The 23,961-nt window shown below is 34.6% G+C and overlaps 1 protein-coding gene across 1 annotated transcript in view; it reads left to right on the forward strand.

The window, feature by feature from the left end:
- Positions 1-23,961, forward strand: part of MBD2 (methyl-CpG binding domain protein 2) — a 59,770-nt gene that overhangs the window by 16,698 nt on the left and 19,111 nt on the right. The window contains exon 3 of the mRNA XM_039841328.1: positions 14,192-14,329. Coding sequence (XP_039697262.1) covers positions 14,192-14,329 — 138 coding nt within the window. The remainder of the gene's footprint in view (positions 1-14,191; positions 14,330-23,961) is intronic.

A 23,961-nucleotide genomic window follows, 5' to 3' on the forward strand; every position in this document is an offset into this window, starting at 1 on the left:
GCTCCATTGTCTCCATCTCTGTGAAGCCTGCCCTGCGTTCTCCAGGCAGAACCAGTCCCTTCTTCACAATGCCTCCTTGGTGCTTTGCCATTGTATTTGTGGTTGTTTGTCAACTTAAGTAGACTGTAAGCTCCAAGAGGGCAGAGACCATGTCTTTTTTTTTTTGTATATATCATCCAAAGCCTAGCACACGGTAGGTACATAATAAATGTTTGCTTCATGTTTATTTGATTAAATATCCATCTACTTCATTCCAGAAGTTTATAGTGGTCATAAATGTTTATTGAATAAATTAATATACTATACATTATTTTGGAAAAAACCTTTCATTATTGTTTTCTGAAGCTTTCTATCTGAATTGGGGGGGGCATGGTGTTATTTTTGCATCTGTTTTTATTTTAGTTAAGTAGTCAGAAAATAGAGTTTTGTATTTTTTAAAATAAGTTTTCTTTTAGAGTGCACCAACATTAAATATCTCTATAAAGTAGAAAATGTATTTGTGAGTAACTAATAATAACTGTATTATGTCTCTTTAATAATACAGAACAGAAAAATCTGAGAGATTTAAACTAATGAACAAGAATCTAAGGTAGTATTTTCCTATGAGGTTGTAAACCTAGCTGAAATGCATTATTAATTATGTTGTTTTGAGTTTCTTAAGAAAACTTCAAAGACTTAGAAATGTAGTTAACAAAATAAACTTTGAAACAGGCTAAACTGCAGTTTATACTGACTGATTATAAACTGTGATCTTACTATATCTTTCATATCAAAGGTGTGTTTACTAGGTGAGTAATACATTCAGGTATAGTTGGAAAGATATCTTCTGCAGATCTTTGCAAAGTGGCTTTTAATTAGTTTAGGATGGCTGGGGACAGTGGAGTGGGAATTATCTTTTGATTAATATTTACTAAGGTTTTTGAAGTACCTATTCTGGCTTGTCTCAGTCTCAGTCTTAACCTTACTCTGAAAATCTTCCATTCTTGATTTTACTGTTCCTTATTAATTTTCTTGCCACTGCCATAATTATATTTCCAGTCAGTTCGTCCATCTCTCCAGTTGATTAAGTAGAGTTGACATGTCAAGTAGATTCCTTAAGATATTCCATTAGGTTAATGGAAGAAGGCAAGAGAAAGATTAGGAAATCATCAATATCGAGTTGATATTGGAAGTCACGAGTGGCTATCTCAGAGCTCAGTGAAAGGGAGAAGTTTTAGAGCCACACTCTCCCATAGTAGTTTCTATGATTAGAGAAACATCGTAGCTACCAGCCACATATGCCTGTTGAATACCTGAAATGTGGCTGGTGTGACCGAATAACCGAATTTTTAGTTTAAAGTTTAAATAGCCACCTATTTCAAGTGGTTACCATATTGGACAGCGTGGTTCTAGAGTTATGACTCATGTAAGTAGGACAAGAAAACCTTTGCTTTGAAAGCCAAACACCATTTAAGCATTTATGCAGGTTTGGGTCTTTCAAAGAGGCTCTATTTCAAGGTGTCAGAGATCTGATTCTCAACATTTTAAGAAGCAGGTTAGTTTCTTTAAAAATTTAGTTAGAGAACACTCTAGGATTAGATAAAGAAGAGTATAGTGATTCTCAGTGTCAGATATGTTTAAGGAACTTAAGTAGCTAGGTTTTGTTGCTAGAAATTCCTTTTAATGTTTCAGATGTGTAAACAAACTGAATTCTTTGTGTTTCTAGCTCTTAACAACACTGAAATGTTCATCAGTTAAAGCTACAAAACTAATAAAATTGAAGTTCCCTAACATTAATGTGACATGTGATGTATTCTACAAATTGTGCACAATATGAATATGGTATGCAACAAGTTACTTTTTACCTCGGCTTGTCAGTGCTTCTAATACCTTGGAAAGACTCAGTTCTTTGATCACAATTTTTTTATTCACACAAATTTGATACATTTGGAAATAAAGAGCATCATATTCTCTTGAGTGGGATTAAATAAGTCTGTCATTCATTTCTCATGAGTTAACCTTGGTTTATGGTAATAGGCTATTGCGATTATAAACACAGCCTTGGATTCTGTATAACTGTCTTAGGTACTCAACCAAATGATCTAGCAGGTGCTTGTTTTAATTATCTTCAACAAAATAATAAAAATAAATTCTTTCAGAGAGTTAATATGAGAACAATATCTGTGCAGTCTGAGAAACAAGTGAGCTGATAGGGGAATCAGTTTGGGTATTGCTTATAGAATTGGTGCGGTATAGAGAATGGATTAGGAAAAGGTGAAATTGGCTGTAGAGAAAGCAGTTTAGGCTGTTGAAATCTAGAGAAGTAATGATGGCTTGAATTAATGCTGCAGCAGGAGGTAGGGCAAGGTATGAGACTCTCAATAGAATTAGTAATCTAAGTACCTGATGAATGTATAGGAGGAATTGTCGATGCTTGCTACAATTCTGGCTTGAGTCATTTGGGGCATAGGTAGATAGGGAGTAGGGGGAGAATAGCAAGTTTAGAAGTGGTGTGAGGAAGATTGAGTTAAAATAGTTTTGTTTCTTGGACTTCTGAAAGGCTCTTGTGGCCTCCCAGGTCACACTTTGAAGATTCTGGTCGTAGTGGCATGCCATAATGTATTGAAATCACCCAAAATAGGGGCAAACGGAAGAAAAGTATTGTCACCCTGTAGGCAAGGAATAAATGGATAAATTAGTCTGATGGAGAATAAAAAGGGACTTTCAGAAAGATAGGGGAATCAAGAGAACATGGAGTTATAAAAGCCTAGGAAAGATGATTATTGTTTAATGTCATGGAGAGATCAAGGAAGATAAAGAATGTGTAGTATTCATTGCATTTCCAAATTAGACAGCATCTGGCGACCTTTACGTACCAGCTTTGAAGGATGGAAGGACCAGAAGGCATTTAGAATGCCAGAGAGTTTCTTGGAAATGAGAAGTTAGAGGCAAGATGTAGCCTTTTAAAAGTTTAAAGTTTTTAATTTATTATTATTTTATTAGGTAATTCGTATGTATTCGTACATATTCAATGAAAAATGTTCAGTCTCTCCGGCCCAGTCCTCCGACTTGTTAATCAGGTTTTTTATGTCATTCTAGGGTTTTTATGCATTTACAAACACATAACACAATGGGCATTTCTTACTCCTTTTCTATAACAATGGTTAGATTACTCATGAAGCTTGAATGAGATGAGGAGAGAGGACAATATTCCAAAGAGAATGCACGATCCTTTATTTCCTTTGAAGGTTGACGGGCCAGCTCGGAAGGAACTAAACCTAACCGAGTCCATGTTTCAGGCAGCCCTTCAGGAATCTTTGAACTTCATGCAGTATTTTCTGTTGTGTGTTTGTCTAGGGAGAGTGTCTTCATCAAATTCTCAAAGGAAAAATGTAGCTGAAAAGTTAATAAATAGTGTTTTAAAAGCAGGAAAGGGAGCAAGACTGTAGCAGAAGATGTGAGGGACCAGCTCACTTGCCATAGCTCAAATTAGGCCTTTGTTTAACTGATTAGAAATTTTTCAGTTATGGAAGTGGCACCTTAGCGGGCTGATGCTGATGTCTTTCTCTCTCAAGAACCCCGTGGTCAATTACCATCACAAAAGAGACCTGTGGTAGGGTTATTCTGGTTACTTGCTAGCTCCTGGTTGAGCATATTGTGGTAAGAACTGCCCCTTTGCTTCTACTTTTCTAGAATCTTTCCATCCAAACTGAAAACAGACTTTGTTCCTTCCACCAGCATTTCTGGCCTATAGAGAAAGTAACTAAAATCTTTCCCAAAGATGCTGGTGCTCTTTTCATCAGTGCATTAAACCCTTGCTGGAAAGAGTGTCTGCTGGTCTCTCTCTGTTGCCTATTGTGGGGGTGTGGAAGGGGAGTGAGTAGGTCACAGGTGATAAATCTAGCATCTCTAGGCCTTGAGGTCCTTACAACAGGTTACTGGCATCTCCCTTAAGTGTGGGCGGGCCACTGTTGAGTACAGGTTTCTATCAATTTGAAATGAAATTGACAAAAATGGAAGCAAGGAGCAAGCAGCTCTTATAAGTAGTCTACCGGGGAATCATGATAGCCTAGACACACGTGATGGAGAGAAGTGGATAGATTCTAGTCCTGTTTTGAATATAGAATTGACAGTATTAGCTAATGAATTGGGTGTGGCAGATGACAGAAGATTCAAGTGTGAGTGAACCCTTAGTGTTTAGATTGAGTGACTAGATCGATTGGTTGCCATTTATCTAGATCTCCTTAAGAAATGATTTATGTGGCTGGAGAAAATCAACTTTGAAGATGCAAAGTTTGAAGTGCTTGTTAAACATCCAAATGGAGATGTCATGTATGCAGTTGGTGTACTAATTGAGAGGTCTGAGCTGGGAATTCATTAGCACATAGTGTTCCAAATAATGGAACTAGAGGAGATTACCCAGATACAGGAAAGGACCCAGAACCAAGTGCTGAGGAAATCCAATAATTAGAATTTGGTTAGGAGGAGTCAGCAACGTGGATTGTGAAAGAATGGCTAGACGAGATGTGGAGGAGGAGAATGTTTCAAAAAGGAGTGGTCGGTTACAATGATTGCTGCTGAAAGTTTGAATGGGGAAGACAAATGCCCATGGAATTTGGGAACATGAATTAATAACCTTGATAACAATAGTTCCAGTGAGAACAGAATCCAGATTGGATTGGATTGAAAGTGAATGACAGAAATTGGTCAGCGTGGACAATTCTTTCAATAAATTTTCTTGGGTAAGGAGAATCACTAGTTAGCAGGTGAAAGAGGTGCTCATTTGGTTAATCTCCCATTTTAAAGACCTTGGAAAAGTTAAGAATAGGGTGTATAGCACGAGTGGAAAAACCACACTTAAGGGAGATGAGAAGCCGATAAAGTCAAGCTCACTTGCAATGTAATGATGGTGATGTCCCATGGATCTATACTGGGTGTGGAGGGATGTGAAAGTAGTTCAGGAACAGTGACAAGATAGGCCAGTCAATGGGTTGGAGGTATTCATGGGGTCAAACAATGCAGAGGGCCATGCTAAGTGAGCTGTCAAGAGAGTAAGAAGAAATTGGAGAGTGGGGTGCTTGATTTATTGGAGATGGTGTAGTTAGGGAGGATAAGGCTTGTTACTAGGTTGAGAAGCCTGTGACTAATGTTAGGTGGGTGAGGTTGGGTAGTGTAGGTCAAAGAACTCAGGGTGTTTTGTGTGTTTTTAATGTGGGTATTGAAGCCTCTAAGAATGAGGACAAGAGTTGGGATAGAGAGGAAGATATGAAACAGAAACTACAGTCTTCAGCGAATGAAAGAGAAAGCAGGGAGGAGGGGTAGAGAGTAGTATAGTGAGATCCTAAAAGTTTTAAAGAAACAAAAATGGAGAAATGATGTGAGAAAAGTGAGGGGAAAGGAGGAAACCTACATACCACTTCCTGGCCCTTAGATATGTAGCAGAGAGAGAAAGAGGAAAAGCCTTCATTTGAGAGAACTTCAGGGGAGATAGTGTCTTTGAGAGACAACCAAATTTTAATAAGTCCAGGAACTGAAGAGAATGTTTAGAGAAAATATCGAGGATCTAGGAAAGCCTGCTGATCAGCCATTCAAGAGTGTACACGTCACATTTAGTAAGAATATTTTAGGCAACTTGTGTTACATGTGTTCTGAGTCATGTTGTAAAATACATTTCTGCTTTTAGTTGAGGTAAAAAAAGTTTTGAGAGCCATTGTATTGTGGGGTGGATGTACAGAATATTATGGGATGAGTGGTGGGTGGAAATGTATAATCTGAGAGACGTGACTATTTGGTTATTACCAAAATAGGGATTTGAGCTGTGATAGGATTGATTTTGATAATTGCTAGAGTAGAGTACACAGTTAAAATATGGTCCTGACTTTTTAGAAAAGAGACATGTGTGCCTCTGCTGGATTACTGTTATAAACACATTTATAAGACCTTTCTTAAGCAACTAGGACCTGCCTGGAACCCTGAGCCTCCAAAGAACTGGCTTTTTTTCTGGCCTTAATTCTCAGTCTCCTTCATGAGTGATCTGTTACTCAGCAGAGTATGGGCTCCTTAAACTCTTTTGCTTACCTTCCTAAGGGAGAATAGTGTACCATTTGAAGGAAGCTTAATTCTCATTAAAGTTTATTAGTGTCCAAGGTTGATTAGCTCTGTTTATCTACAAGTTAATATTATTCTTACCAATTAAACTTTCTGTGCAACTCAACCAAGAGATTACCTGTCCCATCTCTATAATTTACCCATGGACGTCTTATTAACTGACCTTATACTTTGCACTTTGCCCCAAGGGTTTAATCTCCACGGTAGTCCTGTCTAGAACCACTGTGCTAAATTTTACATTATTTTCCTTTCTAACTGTAAAAATACAGATGAAAAGTTGCTATGGCAAGTTAGTTACAGGGAGATGATCTAAGTTTTCAGATTTATAATTGAAGAACGTTTTTCCTGAACCTTCCTGCCAATATATATGGTTTATTTTGATGTCTTAATCGCATGTTGGCAGTCTGCTCAGTTCTAGATTCTTTGTACGCTTTATTTGCCATTATTTCGTGATATAACAGCACTATGATTGACAGTGAATTTGCCAAAAACACAGTCTGTAGACTGAGGGTGATATTCCCATGGAATGCTTGTGTAGGGCTGGCTGTGTGACTCAGAGGAAGACACTGGCAATGTATCTATAAGCATAACTTCATGTTAAATAGTAATAGAACAAGTTTAGGGATTATTTCTCTTTTATAATCTTGAGGCAAAATACATATGACTACGCTTAATTTTGAGATGGCTATTGTAGAGTACACTGAATTACAATATTTTCCACTTACGTAGCACCTGTAAGTTTAAGGCAGAAAATGAGACTATACAAGGCTGAGGGCTGCATAACACAAGACCTAACATGTAAGAGACATTTTACGTATCATTTATTTCACAGAATTTTTTTTAGCACATTCTATGTGCTCAGACATTCTAGATTCAGGGAATACAGTAAAGGAAGATTCTGTGTTCGTGGAGCTTATATTCTAGTGGAATGACAGACTAATACACACTTTAAATATTAAATGCTACACAGTGAATTAGATAAGAATGATTGAGGTTGACTGGGTAGCTGTTTTAGGTTGAGCGATCAGGAAAGTCTTTGAATGGGTGATTTTTAGTCTGAGATCCGAATGCAAGGAGTCAGCTATACAAAGACCAGAGGGAAAAGTATTCTATGCAGAGGGAATTGCCAGTGCAAAATCCCTACGGCAGGATACATTTAGCATATGAGGGCAGAAAGTAGGCCACAGTGGCTGGAATTCAGTAACTAGAAAGGAGTAAGTAAGATCAAGGAAGCAGACAAACTGAGTCACAGCTTGGCAAGCCAGCATGAGGAGGAGTATGGAATGTTACCTGGGGACTTTATGCAGGGAGCGATATGATTACTTTGGCTGGTATTGTAGAGGGGGCAGAAGTGGAAGTTGGGGGCCAGTTAGGCTATTATATTTATTCAAGCAAGGATGATGGTGGCTTGGACAGTAAAGGAAGGAAGGGTAAGATGTAGCAAAGGACAATGGAACTACTAAGTAGTCTTTTGTCCAAAGAACATCTAATTCTTTCATAAGCAGAAATATTCTTAATAAATAAAAGATGTTTATCTTTAATAAAGACAACAAATTATCAGCTAACAGCACTATTTTTTTTTCCTTTTGATTAATTTGAGCAAAGTATTTAGATATCGATTGGCTAAAGATTGCTAGGAAATAAAAAGTGGACAGACCTGTAGCCGTGTTAGCAAATAGGCTTGCCGACGAGAATAGTTTGGTAGTTTTATCATATTATATGTTAGTGCTTCAAATGTGTCCCAAGTGTGACAGACCTTTTGAGAGGGCATGGGCTTGGCTTTTGTGCTACTAATAAAGGTAGATTTGGAGACGTAGTTGCTGATGGTATAGCTTTGTCAAGATGTATTTTGGATGTCCAGGTTTCTGTTGATGATTAAAGACTGTTTCACGCAGTTTTATAGTCCTGAAGAGTCACCTGACTTTGTAGACTGTAGTTCAGCAGGAGAGTTAAGCCCTATAGAAACAGTTTGTGTGACTATTCCCACAATTCTCCTAAGGATGTATAATTAGCTAGTGCCAACCCAGGTGTAAAAGAGATAATGAATCCTCGACAGTAGATGCCTTGGTTCAAATCAAGCTGCTCTAGGTGTCTGGTTGAAACTCAGTGTCCTTTGTCTTCACTCCTTTAATGACCTCATGTTCACTAAAGCTCCAAGAAGTTATTTTTTGAGCAGAACTCTTCAAAACTTATTTTCAATGAAGAATTCTACTTTTACTTCTTCAATTAACTACAACTCCTTTTTTAATGAGCTCAAATTGTAATCCACTCATTCTCTTATTTTAAAAATAAGATTCATTGATTTCATTAAAAAATATATTTTTGGGGGATATTACATAAGTTGATTTCCTGTACAAAATCATAGTCCCCAGATAAATATTTTTTTACTTTTTGCAAAAACCTATGAAGATTGTACAACCTTGTGAATATACTAAAAACCACTTAATTGTACACTTTAAAATAGCGAATTTTATGGTGTTTGAATTCAGTTTCAAACAATCAAAAAAAAAAAAATACCTGAAGGATTATAAAGCACTTTGTTGACTTTTGATTTTGTGGAAAGACATTAGCCGTTGGCTACTATACGTATTCTGGAGCAAATCTGAAATTACTTTTTGAGAGTAACTCTGATGTGACCTAAAAATACCACTCAGGCTCCCTTTGTGTGAACCAGGAGAGAATTTTCCTTCTGGGCAAGCATAATAGGTTAAGTTTCTAAATTTCAATAGCATGTTCAATAACGTGTTAATGCCGATAGTAGAAATAGCTGCAATTTATTCAGAATTTATGTGCTAACATGACTATAAACTATAAACCTACTTTGTTAATGGTTGTCTTTCCCCTACCCCCAGAATGTAAGCTCTGAGGCAGGGATTTGGGTGTTTTGTAAATGACTATACCCAGCATGCAGTCAGTGCCTGATAGATAGTAGGCACTCAATATTGGCACAATGGCTGACTGAATAAAAGCTGCATTAGCAGCAGCAGCATGATGTGTGCATTATCCTGTTTGATCTTTCTAGGAATCTCATGTATAGTTATTGTTTTTATCCTCATTTACAGATGAGGAAAATGACCTTAGAAAAATAAAGTCTTTGTTTCTCAAGTTGGGGCATGAAAATCTCTTGGGTATGTGGTGTATGCTAAGCCATGGAATTAAAATGATACTTGAAAGTGTTCTATTTGAACATTTCAGGTAAGTAGAGCAACATATTTTTACATTGAAACAACATGGCTAATTTTTAAAATGCTTAATTTACATGAATTTTCAAGATCAAATGAATCCTCTAGTTTCTTGTCATAGAATTTGTACAATTCTAAACTGTCATACAGTAGCTTGATTTCAAAGCCAGGCTGAGAAAAGTGGTATTTAGAATATATAGTTTAAGGCCCCACTGTTCAAACTATACTATGTGAAGACTTTACTTGGTATACACCACACGGAGGGGTTTAAAGTTGTTTCTGTATCTTCCATCTATATATTCTTTCCTTCAAGTGATCTGACACTGTACCTAAGATAGAGGTACAGGTTCTTCCCCTGCCCCAGTTCCTTTTTCATAGTCAGCTGTCTTCCATTTTATAGAAGAGCAAACTTCTTACTTGTCTGCAATATTATCATGCTATAAAATGTTTGACCTCCAATAAAGGGACAATTTAAATATTGGTGTGGATACGGACAAGATGAATGACATGGTAACAGTCAAGTCTTTCTGCTAGTATAATTCTGCTGGCAACAAAAATTTACAGAGGAGTTAACATAGATGTCGATTAAAACTTAAGGTGTACTATGTGATATTTTGACATGTAAGTCAAAAGTTCAAAGAATTGAGTGACAGTAAGTCATTCTATTTACTCATTTATGTGAACAACGTTTCGTGGTGTTGCATCTATAATAACTGAAGAATAGGAATAGAATTGATAACTAAATCTTCACCCATTCTAGGAATTAGTAATTCTCATTCAAGGCCATGAAGTTATTTTTAAATAAAATTTTTTTTCATTAATATACTTATCTAATTTTTATCTCTTATGTTTAATAATTATTTGTTAAAATGTATAATTTACCATTTTGGGTCTGTTATGCACTAATAGTTGTAATAAACCAGAAGAAATTTACTTTTTTGTCACTGAGAACTTTATGGTCAAAGAAAGTTTAAAAAAATAACTTTGTGATATATATAAATGATCAATTAAAGGATTTCAAGTTTAAAATAGGAAATAACTGGGAATGGAATTATTGATTCAAAGAGAAAAAGAAGTGAAATAAAATATATAACTGTTGAAGAGTTTTTCATGTATAAATGGTTGATGGTGGGTATGTTTAGATTCTGTTAGATATATTTTAAAGTAAGGTAACAGTTTATTAAAGTATCAGTATTTAAAATACTCTAGTAAGTGGATCCTTTGCAATTATTTATATTAAAATACAAAATATTCTTGATGCCAACTTTAAAATGTAAGTGGTGTATATATATTTTCGAACATTTTTTAGGGGATAGGAATGCAAAAAAAAAATATTTGAAAACCACTGGTTTATGTGATATGCTCTTCACTTCTTTAGTATTCCTCTTTTCTAGCCCCAATCAAGTTCAGTCACTGAAAACTACATAATAATTAGGCCACATTGGCTTAGTCCCTTTCAGAATCACCTTCACTGAGTTGTCCTTTAAATGTTATTTTCTTGGTTTTTATGGATGGTCATTGAGAAAAAAAGTATTTGAAATCTTAATAATTATTGCGATGTTAAGTGCTTTTAATTTTTTTCTAGATTTACTATCAGGACAGCTTTTGTTTTCCTCATTAATTGGTAACTTCCTCCTTTCAGACTGTGATATCTATATAATCTCTTTTCACCCAGGCCCCTAGAAAGTTCAGATCCATATTAGATGCTAAGTTCTAGAATCAATCTCTATTAACCGTTTCAAAAGGAAATTTGTTTTGTCCTTGTCTTTGATTTTTTATTTTTAAAAATTAATTTTTCTTATATATTTGTTCTTTCAGAATGTAAAAGAGCCATCTCAGGTATTTATTGGAAAGAGATGAAGTAACAATTTAAAAAATAAAAAGATTTATTTTTGTATTCCTCTCAGCACCTAGTAGGATAGAATAGACCCTCAAAAATTTACTGAGTTACTTGAATACTTCCAGCCTAATATACACATTATAAAAATACATTAAATTTCAACTTGAGGGCTAGTCTGTATACTGAGAAAATTTATCACAGGTTGGAAACTTTAAGTTCTGATATTAGATATTGTGTATTTGCCAGTTTAATTTTGTAATAAAAGGAACTTCTCTACTTTTTCTTATATTGAAAGGGAAGATTTCAAATATATGAAGTCTTAATCTGATCCTATAAAAAACAGTGTTTGCTTTATAACTCCTAAGTTTAAGGCAGATTGGTAAGTATTTAGCAAAATTCAGACACACAACTGGGCATGAATTAACAGTGACTCCAGTGGTCCTCAGGGAAAGTGGTAATAAAATTTACTGTTTCTGGGAAAACCAGTTAGTCCAGCTTTTCGTATTATTCTACACCATACTGTTTTGGAATACAAAATTAATTAGTAAAAAATTTTGTCTTCAGAGCTTTCAAGGCCATTAAAAAGGAGAACAAAATAATAACCAAAATAAGATCAAGAGAAGAATAACAGCACACTCTTGAGTAATCTCTTATTTCATGCCACTGGGGAGTGGACTGTCTCATTGTCAGAGAGTGGAAGTTAATTGTATATTTTGAATATTTTTAGCCAACTTTTTCTTCTAATTTGTATTTACTGCACCAAAAACAAGTTAATGAAAAAAAAATCAGTTTTAAAATTGTAGCACGAATAGTCTTACGCAGTTCATGCTTCCTTCCAGTCTCGTGGATTCAGAATTCATAGTGTAGAATAGTTCTCGGCTGCCTCTAGCCATCCTTTGTAACAGTGAGAATCTTAACAAGCTTGCCCGTATTTGCTCAAACAGTTGCAATATACTTTCGTGTCTATTGATGCCATCTTTGTTCTAATACCAGCAGAGTATATTGTTCTTTTTTTTCATTGTTCTTTATTAAAGAACAAAAATATTAAAGAATTGTTTAGTAATATATACTAATTTACTTAGTAACAGGAAAAGTTCTCTGTAAGCATTTATGTGGTAAGCTTCTTTAGAATTAAATATTGACTATTTTATAGGTTGGGTGGCTTTGCTTGGGGCCTTGGAATGCTCTAGAAGTCATAAATCAGAGGTATCCAAACCTGTGCATCACGTAATTACCAGAAGAGCTTTTAAAAATACACATTCCTGGACCTCATGCTTTTTGAAAAATGGCATCCAAAGTGGTTATTTTGCAGTTTTTAGGCTAAGTTTTTAAATCAAAGTTTTTAAAAAAAAATCCATAAAGAAAGATAAATACCTGAGAAATAATATTGTTTGAGTTAAGATGAATATATAACTCTTAAAGGTAAGCACATACATTGGGAGAAAATTTAATAAGATAAAGGAATAACAAGCATGCCTGGTACAGAGAAGAAGGGTGTGTGTGTATGTGTGTGTGTGTATGTGTGTGTTGGGAGGAGAGGATAGAGACATTTGATAATAGGTCCAGATAATACTGTATTGTAATAATTGTCAGATTAATTTATCATGATACTTATTTTTCTAGACATCGTTAATCTTTAAGCAGAGGTCACAAACTCAGTATCTGCAGGGGTCAGACAGGTAACACAAATGTGAGTTGTTGAGCAATTCTGCAAAAAGAACCGTTAACACTTCAAATCGGCAGCCATTAATATTTAATCATGGTTTATTGTGGCCAAATCAAGTCCCCTATTTTTAGATATTTGAGTTTTTAAGGTAAGCTAAAATTCTAGATTTTATGTGAAATCTCCAGGTTCATAGATGTTGGCTTAATTTATTAAAGACATCCAAAACTGAGCAGAATGCATCTATGAGTTAGACTTGGTCTACCTGCCACCAATTTGCAATCTTCGTTTAAGAGCAGAGGTTCTCCAAGTGTGGTCCCTGGAGCAGCAGTGGCAGCATCACCTGAGACCTTAATAGAAATGCAAATTTCCAGGCCCCACTTCAGACCTACTGAATCAGAATCTCTGGGAGTGAGGCCCAGTAATTTGTTTTAATAAGCCCTCTGGGTGATTCCGACGCATGCTCAAGTTTGAGAACCACTGCTTTGGAGTCTTGAAGTTGATATTACAATTTTAATCTGAAAATCCTTGTAAAGATAAATGTTCATTGAATATTCTGTAGATTTATCACGTTTATTTCTGTACCAAAAATGTTAGATGTACGTTGCTTTCTGATATATATGACCTTTTACATTTTTTGCCATAATCATGTTTTTTTCTTTTTCTCACGTCCTCCCCTGCCCCCTACTCCTGTGTTGTTAAGAGCTATTGCAGATGAACAGCAATTCTGTGCCAAATTTTGACTTCACTAGAACGCATCTTACATTTTATTTACTGGTTGAGTAAAAGTAGATAAGTATGTTGCTTGACTTTCTGAAGCTTCAATTTTAAGTCTCTAAAAGTATTAAATGTGATATAAAAGTGATATTTCCTTATTTTATTACATTTTTCTAAATTGAGTTTATGAGAATTAGAAGTTTAATTTCTAATTATTACTAATTTTTTTTTTTAAATGTAAAAAGAGGAGGTTAATTTATGTGGTTTTATGTAAGCCTGGCCACCTAACAGCTGATTGGGTTGTTTATATTTTAATGGCCAAGAATGCTATTATTTTCCTCTATTCTCAGAATGTTGAAATGATTGCTGTCTTGATGGTTGTCCTGGAAGCTCTCCTTCCTTTTTTATATCCAACTTTAAACATATTTGTTCATTTAAAAGTCCTTAGTATCTTGCTAATCAAATTAATTACGAATTAGAACTTTTTTACATTTAAAAGTACACAAAAAGCTTTTTATTATGAAAAATTTATTATTATGTATGTCTTACATAAGAAAGTACTTAAAATGTAGAGTATTTAAAATGCTGATGTTGAGAAGTTTGGAATAATCTGATTTAAAGTAACAGACATTGAATTAATAAAAGAAATTTAATTATATTAATACATAATATTTATGAATGAAAACATGCTTATATCTACAGGGTAAACCAGACTTGAATACAACATTGCCAATTAGACAAACAGCATCGATTTTCAAACAACCAGTAACCAAAGTCACAAATCATCCTAATAATAAAGTGAAATCAGACCCACAACGAATGAATGAACAGCCACGTCAGGTAAGGATCCAACTGGTTCTCCAATCTTATTTTTCAGAAAATTCTTGTATTTTTACTATATATAGTTTAAGTAGACTCTGGTTAAAATGGAATATATTTGGAAAGAAAATTGTTTTATGTCCTAGGCTATTACATGAATGCTGGAGAAGAAGTAATAATTCCATATTTAGGTAAAATATCTTTAAAAAATTAAGAAATTAATTAAAAATTAATCTAAATTTATTTCACATTATAGACTCCATTTTTATGCTTTTGTGTGTTAACGTACATCAGACTTGATTTCGCTAATCTTAGTTTTTTCAAGATTATCTTTGTAGGGATAGTATTTCCTAAGGGGATAAAGCACATAGTCTGCGTTGCTTAGTATTAAAATATTTTCTATTTGGAAACTACTTTTTGTTCTGATTTCTTATTACATGAAAGCTGTCCCTCCCTTTTTGAAAAACAGAATTAAATAAACTTTGTCAATATGGTATATTGTCCTGTGACTTCCATTTTTTTGTATAAATTGAATTTATTATTCTCTTTCTTTATTGCCTCAAGCTGTATTCGACCAGAATCTTTTCTTAGAAAAAAAGTATTATCCGAAAGGCCTCCCTACTGCTTAATAATGCCACACAGCCAGGGGAGGGAGACTTGACAAAATGCTTAAACTTTCCAAGTAATCTTGCTCATTCACTCCCTAATTGTGGTCAAAAAGTTCAGGTACTTCGTGAATTTTTAGTAGCAATTGGGGTGAGGGAGTGGAGGGAGAAACATCTGTGCATTTTTTTCTCTCCTTTCTCTGCCTCCTCCCACTTACGGATCAGAAACACTGATTAACCTAGGACGACGATTATCTTTTGCTCTCATATTCCCCTTTTAGATGTCTCCACCTTTTCATTTGAATTTTGTTTTTCACTTGTCCCTTAAGTGTCTCATCTCCAGACTTCAATAAAGGATTGGGCCAAAACTTTCAGACAGTTGCACTAGAAGAAACTACATAAGGAAATTCAGTTCCCACATCCTCTGTAGTGTTTTTTCCTCTTCAGGTGAGCCAGGAAAACAGAAGATATTTGGAGCCACATTGGATCAGCATCTTGCTATAGATGTCTCAAGATTTGAAGTTCTAAACTTGCTTTACTGTTGGTCCCCAAGAGATTCAACAGGGGCCATGTAAGTGTATCACATCCAATATAAAAGATGCGTACCTGCATGTGCCTTTAGGCTCTTGTCACCACTTAGGTTTTCCTTTGGGCCATTCAGCTTTCTGTACCAGGCTTTTCCCTTCTGTTTTACTACTGTACCCAGAGATAGTCACCAAACTGCGCCGGTAGTTTTAGTGTGCTCATTACAGCAGTGAAGGGATTCTGCCATTCTGAACTTTGCTCACCTTGATAAAGCCATTCCCTGATTGTATTCTTTCTCAGATACTGTCTAAAAAGTCTTGAACATCTTGTCCTTTGGCTTTTTGGTGATTTTAAAATCGTTTTCTTGTAAAGATTTTTATTGAAAAATTTGAAAGTATGTAATTGACTAAGACAGTTTGCTTCAAAAAGCCCAAAAGATAAAGAGTGTGGAATAACTAAAATATTAGTTCCACACTGGAAATCTGAGTTGTCTTATTGAGGACAGATAGTATCTAGTAGGTTTTAGCCTCATCTTTTCTTTGCCAATGTAGTCTATAAACTCAAATATTTTGATTAAAGACTGATTGAGTACCAAATTATGGTCATTTTAACAGTAATTTAATTGTTTTCTGCACCGAAGTTGAGTCACAGATTTTATACAATGATAGAAATTATATTTACTGGGTGTTTATCTGGCTATAGGAATATTGTTTACCAAGATTTTTAAAGTCGAAGTAACCAGATTAACTGCTCCTTGTTCTTTGGTATGCTGAGTAGTTTTAAGTTTTCCTTCTTTTATTAAGGGTTATGAGATTATTCTCAAATGAAAAGAATGTCAAAAAAGCTAAATCCACCTCCCCCAAGAAAAGCCCCCCAAACTTATGTCATTTTAACCCAGATCTTTGGAGGGTTTTATCTTCCTTGCAGCTTGCAGAGATAGGAAATGTTAAAATCATTCAGAAGGTTAGTTTTCCAAAAGTTTGGACTGTTTTTCACTTTATCTCCATGTCACCTGACAACTTTTGCTAGATGTTTTTGATTATACTAAGACATTAGTTGTCTTTCCCCCTTCTTTATCTTCAACATAAGAATTGAGGCGATATTTGACTTCTGTCTCATTAGTAGGATTTCAAAATGTAAGACTGTGCATTGGGCAAATATAGGAAATAGTAAAGAGACAACTTTTGTGTTAATGTTTTTAAAATCATGGTCTGTCATCCTGAATATTCCAGTTTAGACTCGTTTTTTAGTAAAGGAAAGATTGATTTTAATTATATTTTAACATATATATGTTAACATACATATGGCAGATGACTGCTGATCAACTATTATTGTTGAGGAGATAGCAAAAGTACATAGGCAAAAATGGTTATTCCCATTTTGCTACATTTTGCTTAGCTTCAGTGAACTAGATTGATAATATAAATTGCCAAATATTCCATTTGGAGAAGTTATTTTGATCATAGGGTAAATTAGACAAAGAGGTTTCTATTTTTGTGGTTCTTGTAGATATAAATGTTTTTCTTCTTTAACCATAGCATATTCCCTTAATAAGATATGCAAGCTAGTGGTATTGTAATTCCTTTTAAAGTATTGAATTTTGAGATCTAGAACTAGGATTAGATTTTTGGATCTTAATCTAGGCTCTACCTTGAATAGGTTTGAAGTGATTAATAGATGTGAAGCAATCATAGAAATTAATAATTCTGTCTTAATAACAGAAAACTTATGCTAGGTAATAATATGGCAGGCTAGTTTGAATCTTGTAAAATATATAAATTATGAATTTCTAATGTACTGAATCCTTGAAAATACTTTAACTTTAAAATTACAAATTAGGGTTTGTAAACAAAAGTCCATTAAACAGAATTCAGCAGTGATTTCTGCCTATAAGTAAAATTATAAAGTAGAGATGGAATTTGTAAAACCCGGTATGTTAGGATAAGTAGCCAGATGTGTTCATATATACCATCATCATGTTTAATGAGTGCTTGTCTTTTCGTTAGACTAAAAAGAAATCTGGAAGTGGGTTGGAGGGAACTCTATCAATGATGAGACTGTTATCCCAAACACTATGATCATTGAGATGTCCTTATTTGGCTAGATACATAAGATATGTCCAAAATTCTTTTAAATCCAATTGTGATTTTGCTGTTAAAGATATCTTTCCTTGTTTTATTCTTTCAATATATGAAGAACTTGCATTTCTGTTTCTTCCTTGTTTCTTTGATGGATGTCAACTTTGACACTTTCTGGTCTCTTGCTTTTTTTCTCTCTTTTATTCTCAAATCAAAGAAATTTTATCTTTGAGCCATTACTTCTCTCTTTTAATCATTAGAACATAGGGTGCTGATAGGCTTTGGTGTTCTTGATAGTCTTTGAATATTAAGTACATTTTGTGCGGATTCTTTTTTTTTTTTTTTTACCAAAAAGTGAAGTGGATTTAAATTTTCCATTTATTCTAGATTTTTTAAATTTTGTTTGCTAATTCTTCTTTCAAAGGATACGAAACTTTCCTTTATTCCCTTCCAGAGTCACCCTTTTTTAAAGAATGATTTTTCCCAGCTTTATTGAGATATAATTGACATATACCATTGTGCAAGTTTAAGGTGTACGTGTGATGATTTGATACACGTATACATTGCAAAATGATTACCACAGTAATATTAACACATCTAGCACCCCACATAATTATCATTCTTTTGTTGTGGTGGTGAGAACATTTAAGATCTATTCTCTTAGCAACTTTCAAGTATACAGCACAGTATTGTTAACTATAGTCACTATGCTGCACATGAGGTCCCCAGGACTTATTCATCTTATAACTGAAGGTTGGTACCGTTTGACCAACATCTCCCCACTTCCCCACCCCCTTGCTCCTGGCAATCACCAATATACTTTCTGTTTCTATGAGTAACAGCTTTTTTAGATTCCACATATAAGTGAGATCATACAGTATTTGTCTTTTCCTGTTTGAGTTATTTCACTTAGCATAATGTCCTCAAGGTTCATCCATGTCACAAATGGCAGGATTTCCTTCTTTTTCCTGGCTGATAATTATCCACAATAATCCTGTATTGTGTGTGTGTGTGTGTGTGTGTGTGTGTGTGTGTGTGTGTGTATGTGTGTGCATGTGTCTCACATTTTCTGTATCTATTCATTCACGGATGAACACTTAGGTTGTGTCCATGTCTTGGCTATTGTGAATAATGTTGCCATGAACATGGGGGTGCAGAGGAAATAGATGACATGTTGTCCTGTACTACTTAAAAGCATTATTCTGAGCAGTGTTGGCAAGATGCCATGTACAAAGTGTCAAAGAATACTACAGACAGGTGTTATAGGCGTTCAAGAATGGTGAGGTTACTATGGCTACGAGGTGTGTGTGGGGAGGGAAAGATATGGGAGTGTGCTGAACTGTGCAGATTGAGTGGGATTTAGAAAAGCACATGGGAGAGAGAGGGCATTCCAGCTAGGGAGCGTAGTGTTCGCAAAGGTGTTATCTGGGAGAGAGCAAGGAACGAGGAAGCAATTTAGCTGGAGATCAGGGTTTTCATGGAAAGTAGTGGGAGCTGAGAATGTTGTCAAGGGTTTCCTTAAATGTTAGTCTTTACAAGTTTTAAAAATGTTATCATTTGCTTTAGTTATAAGAAAAAGAAATTTGGGACAGACAGAAGGAAAATTGCTCATAATTTCTTTTTCATAATATAATTATAATAGTATTTTAGCATTTTTATATTCTTTCAGCATTTTAATACGTGTTTGAAAACATGATGATCATACTATACACATAGTGTAAAATTTTTACCCGATATTACATTATGTACATTTAATTTGTTTTATATAATTTGTGTGCTATAATTAACTCTATAGTGTCCCAATAATTGTGTATTGTGCTAGCATGTGATTTACATAACTATTTCCATATTGTTATTTCCAGTTTTTCACTATTATAGGTAGTACTCCAGTGAGTACCCTATGTATATAAGTTCCTTCCTACATTTCTTGGGTTAGATTCCCAGAAATGTAATTCCTGTATATTTATGATTTTTTGATACCTTCCGGCAAATCGATTTCCAAAGGGTTGTACTAAATTAAAAGTCTATTGAAAGTTATATGCATTCCAGTTTCAGCTTACCTTCTGTGGCACTGAGTATTAGCAATGCTTTTTCTTTTTGGTAATTCAGTGTATGAAAACATTATTTCATTTTAAATTTGCATTTTTTTCTATACTTGTGAAGTTATACTGACTAAAGCATTTGTTAACTTTTGCAAATGAGAAATGTTTAGAGGATTTTGAACAAGGGAGTAGCTTTTTTATACCCCTCTGAACTGAATTTGAATGTGTTTCCTGGTCGCCTGAAGCTAATTTCAACATCTGTGCTCTCCATATGCAGTCCTTCTTGCCTTCTCGGAGATCTCACTCAGTGGATTATGTCAGTTACCTTTCATCTTCACCTTCTCTCTCTAAACTGGCTTCTGCCCCAAAGCACTTAAATATATTCAGATCTTCCCTATCTTAAAAAATATATTTATTTTACTTTGTGTCTTCTTTAGGATTTTCTTCCTTTTTCCCTTCACAGTCAAATTTCTTAGAGTTGTATGTATTTACTCTCTACTTTACCAGTTAATTTTCTTACGTTTGAAATATACCTTTAGTTCCCACTATGCCACTTGAACTACTCTCATCAAGATTGCTGATAATCCTTGTTAAATTGGATAAATTTCGGTACTTAAATTACCTGACCTGCTTTAGCATTACTCACTGTGACTACTCCTGCCTTCTGAAATACTCTTCTTTAATTCTATGACACTGTGCTTGGTTTTTCTCCTTCCTTGTTTTTTCCAAATCCCTTTCTTAGGTTCTTCTTTCTCTGTCTCTTCAAATGGTGGGGTTTCCCAGGAAATACTTTGCACTCTTTGTATGTAAACCCTCCATGGATGAATTTATTCATTCTCTTGGCTTCAGTTATCATCTATATGTAATGTTTCCAAATTTACATGTTTATCCTGACCTTCAGTTATTTGTATCAGTCCATCTAAACATTGTTCACTTGGAAGTCTCACCAGCATCTCTAATTCATGTTACTAAATTCCATCATCATTCTTTCAAACCGGCCCTTCCATGTATGTGCATTACCTCAGTGAAAGGACTGCTGTCCACCTGGCTGCCTAAGCCAGAAGCCTGAGCATCAGCCTTGACTCTTCCCATCTTTTACTCCAAACATCTAATTAGCCAACAAGTCCTATTGACTCTACCTCCTGAATATTCACTTGCTTCCTCTCTATGCCAGGTAACTATTATTTCATCTTTCTGCTGCTTGTCTTATTCTCTTTAATTCATCCTTCATGTTGCATCCAGAACCTCCATCTGACATGATCTACTAGTATCATTCTACTGAAAACCTTTTGATGCTTCCTGTTAGTCTTTAGGTCAAAAAACCTAAATATGACTTATACAGTCAAAACACTTAACATTACTTACAAAGTCCTTCATGGTTTGGTTTCTGCTCATCTCTCCTGCCTCACTTCCTTCTCTGGTTCTATACTTCAATCACATGAAACTTTTTGTAGATTTTTGAGTGTGCTATTCATCTCCCTCCCGCACTCTGCTCATGCAGTCCCTGCTCATATATTTCATACTGGTTTCTTTCCTACCTATAATTAGCTCTTTCCTACTCAACCCTCAAGTCTTAGTTATCATTTCTTCTGTTCAAAAAAACTTCTGATTCATCAAGTCTGGGCTTAGTGTTTCTCCTTTCTCCTTTTCTGATCATAACTGTGTTAGTTATTCATTGCTTTATTTATAGTACCTCTGTTATGTCAGTGCTTAATATGTATTTGTTGAATTAATATGTATTTGTTTTTAAAATCAAAATCAATCATTGATATGTATTTGTTTTTAAAATCAAAATCATTCATTGAGCCCTCAACTTGTACCAGGCACTTTTCTAATTAGGAGGGATATTGCAGTGAACAAAACAAAGTCCCTGCTCTCATAGAACTTACCTTTTAGAGTGACAGGGAGAGAGACAGACAAATAAATACAAAAGCAGAGAATTATGGGACGAACATTCCAGACAGAAGTTTTAATCTGGCTATTGTATATAATGTGATGACTGACCTAAGGCTAGGAGACTGATGAAAAAACTATGGGAAGTTAGGGAATAAATAAAATTTGTATCATGGTGGTCATAAAATAATTGACAAAATTTATTGACTGATGAGCTGTGCCTGTGAGAAGAGGCTTAGAATTTAGGTAACTGGGAGAATGATGTCATCAACAGGAATATGGAAATACTGACAAGTAGCTCAGTATATTTTTTAAATCATAAAATAAGTATTATTTTATTATTAGGAAATTTCTATTTTAGTATTAGGAAATTTATACTCTTAAAGCAATTGTGGGATACCCAGGTAGTAAAGATGATGGGTTGGAGACTTGTCAGTTTATGGAGTTAAGAGTTGCAACTGAAAGATGATATGTGAAATTTTAAAAACATTAATGAATACATTGGTTATTTATTCATAGTAATATTTAATCATCATATATTATTCTAGTCCATTTAAAAATATTTCAGCTATCATGTGTGGAGATCCATGATATTTTTTGAAAGTTAAAAATTTTCTAAGTAATGTAGCAGTATAGGTGAAAAAAAATACTAAAAAACTTATGTTTCTAAACAGTAGTTTGCTACTTTAATGTTTTCTAGTCCCATTTCCAGGAGCATTTATTCTCAGTTCTGGTTATTTCCCTTTATAATTACCTCTATATTTCTGAATAATATACTTATTATGCTGTTTCTTTATTTGCTAGTTTTGGACATTATTTCTTGACTTCTCACAATGGTAGATGAGTACTTAGTTCTCTCCCTCTGCTCTTATGCTTCTAACAGAGTTGTATCACATTTTCAGTTAAATAGGTTAAATACGGTTTATATTATGACTGAAAATATTCATCAGTAGGGAAATTAATGGCCTATTATCATCAGAATTGCTTTCATAGTTCTTAGTTGTTAATCTTAAGAATTGTATGCTAGTATTTCTTTACAATTATAGTTAATGTTTCATAATGCTTTAACATTTCTGCCACATGCCCATCAGTAATGTTTTTCTTGTGCTGAAATCCATGAGTTTCATTCTTGTGTTTTTCCTGGAGTCTCCTCTGCTCTCCTTCAGTCTGGATCCGTCGTCTGGTCCTGCTGGGTAGCTGTAGCTTTGGGGATTTCATTTGCTGTTCTTCTGCGTTGGGGTTTTTTTTCCTAGATGTCTATCTTAGCATAGAATCTCAATTTGTAACAAATCCTCCAGTAGCTTTCTAACAAAATATAGTGGGAGGTAGTTTTTGAAAACCTGCACATTAGAAGTAACTTTATTCCACCTGGACACAATCACATTTGTCTGGGTATGAAATCCTAGACTGAAAATCATTTTCCTTAGAGTTTCGAAGGCATTGCTTTATTGTTCTCTAGCTTCAAAGTTACTGAAGAGAAGTCCAATCCCATGCTGAATGTCTGTTCTTTTATGGCCTTTTTCTTTCCTCTCTAAAAATGTTTAGTATATTTATGATTTTTAAAAAAATTTCCTAATATGTGCCCTTTTTTCATTCACTGGGGCCTCAGTAGGTGATAAAGGTGACTGTGTGAGAAGTTTTCTTGTGTCATTTCTCTCTCTTCTTCTGAACCCCTCCCCCCACCCCCCATCTTTCCATTCTCTCATTGTGGAAGTTGGGCATTAATACTAGAATTTTTGCTGGTTCTACTCTTGTATTTCCACCTTATTATTGGTGTGGTTTTTACTTTCTGGAATATTTCTTGATCTTAGCTTGGTCCTTTTATTAATGGTTTTTTTGGTGATCATATTTTTAATTCCCAGCAGCTCTTTTTTGGCTTTTGCTGGATACAACCTGTACTCTTACTCTTGAATATGTCAGTTATAGGAATATTTCTTATTTGTTTGAGGTTTAATATTTCTCTATTCCCTGCATTGACTCTTTTGTTGTTTATTTTTGGTTCTGCCTTTCTTACTGGCTGTCATGAATATTGCTTTGATGAACATTCTAGTGCATGTTTTTTATACCTAGGAGTAGGCTTGCTGATCCATAGAGTATGCAAATGTTCAGGTTCATTAGATAATACCAAATTGTTTTCCAAAGCGGTTAGATAAGATTACACTTCTGGCAGTGTACAATTCTTTAAATCCTTGTCAACACTTGGTATTGTCAGTCTTTAAATTTTTAAACATTTTGGTATGTGTTTAAGGGTATTTTATTATAGTTTTAACTTGCATTTTCATGGTAACTAATTATATTGAGCACCATTTATAAGTTTAATGGCCATATAGATATCCTTCCTTTTGAAGCACCTATTCAAGTCTTTTATGTATTATTCTATTAGGTTGTTTGTTTTTTTATTGACTTATGGGAGTTCTTTATATATTCTGGATGAGTCCTTTGTTATATATCTATATAAATACCTTCTCCCGGTTTGTGGCATACCTTTTTTACACTCTTAATAGTGTCTT

The sequence above is a fragment of the Pteropus medius genome, unplaced genomic scaffold, assembly GCF_902729225.1.
Source record: "Pteropus medius unplaced genomic scaffold, Ma_sr-lr_union100, whole genome shotgun sequence".
NCBI classification, from domain to species: domain Eukaryota; kingdom Metazoa; phylum Chordata; class Mammalia; order Chiroptera; family Pteropodidae; genus Pteropus; species Pteropus medius.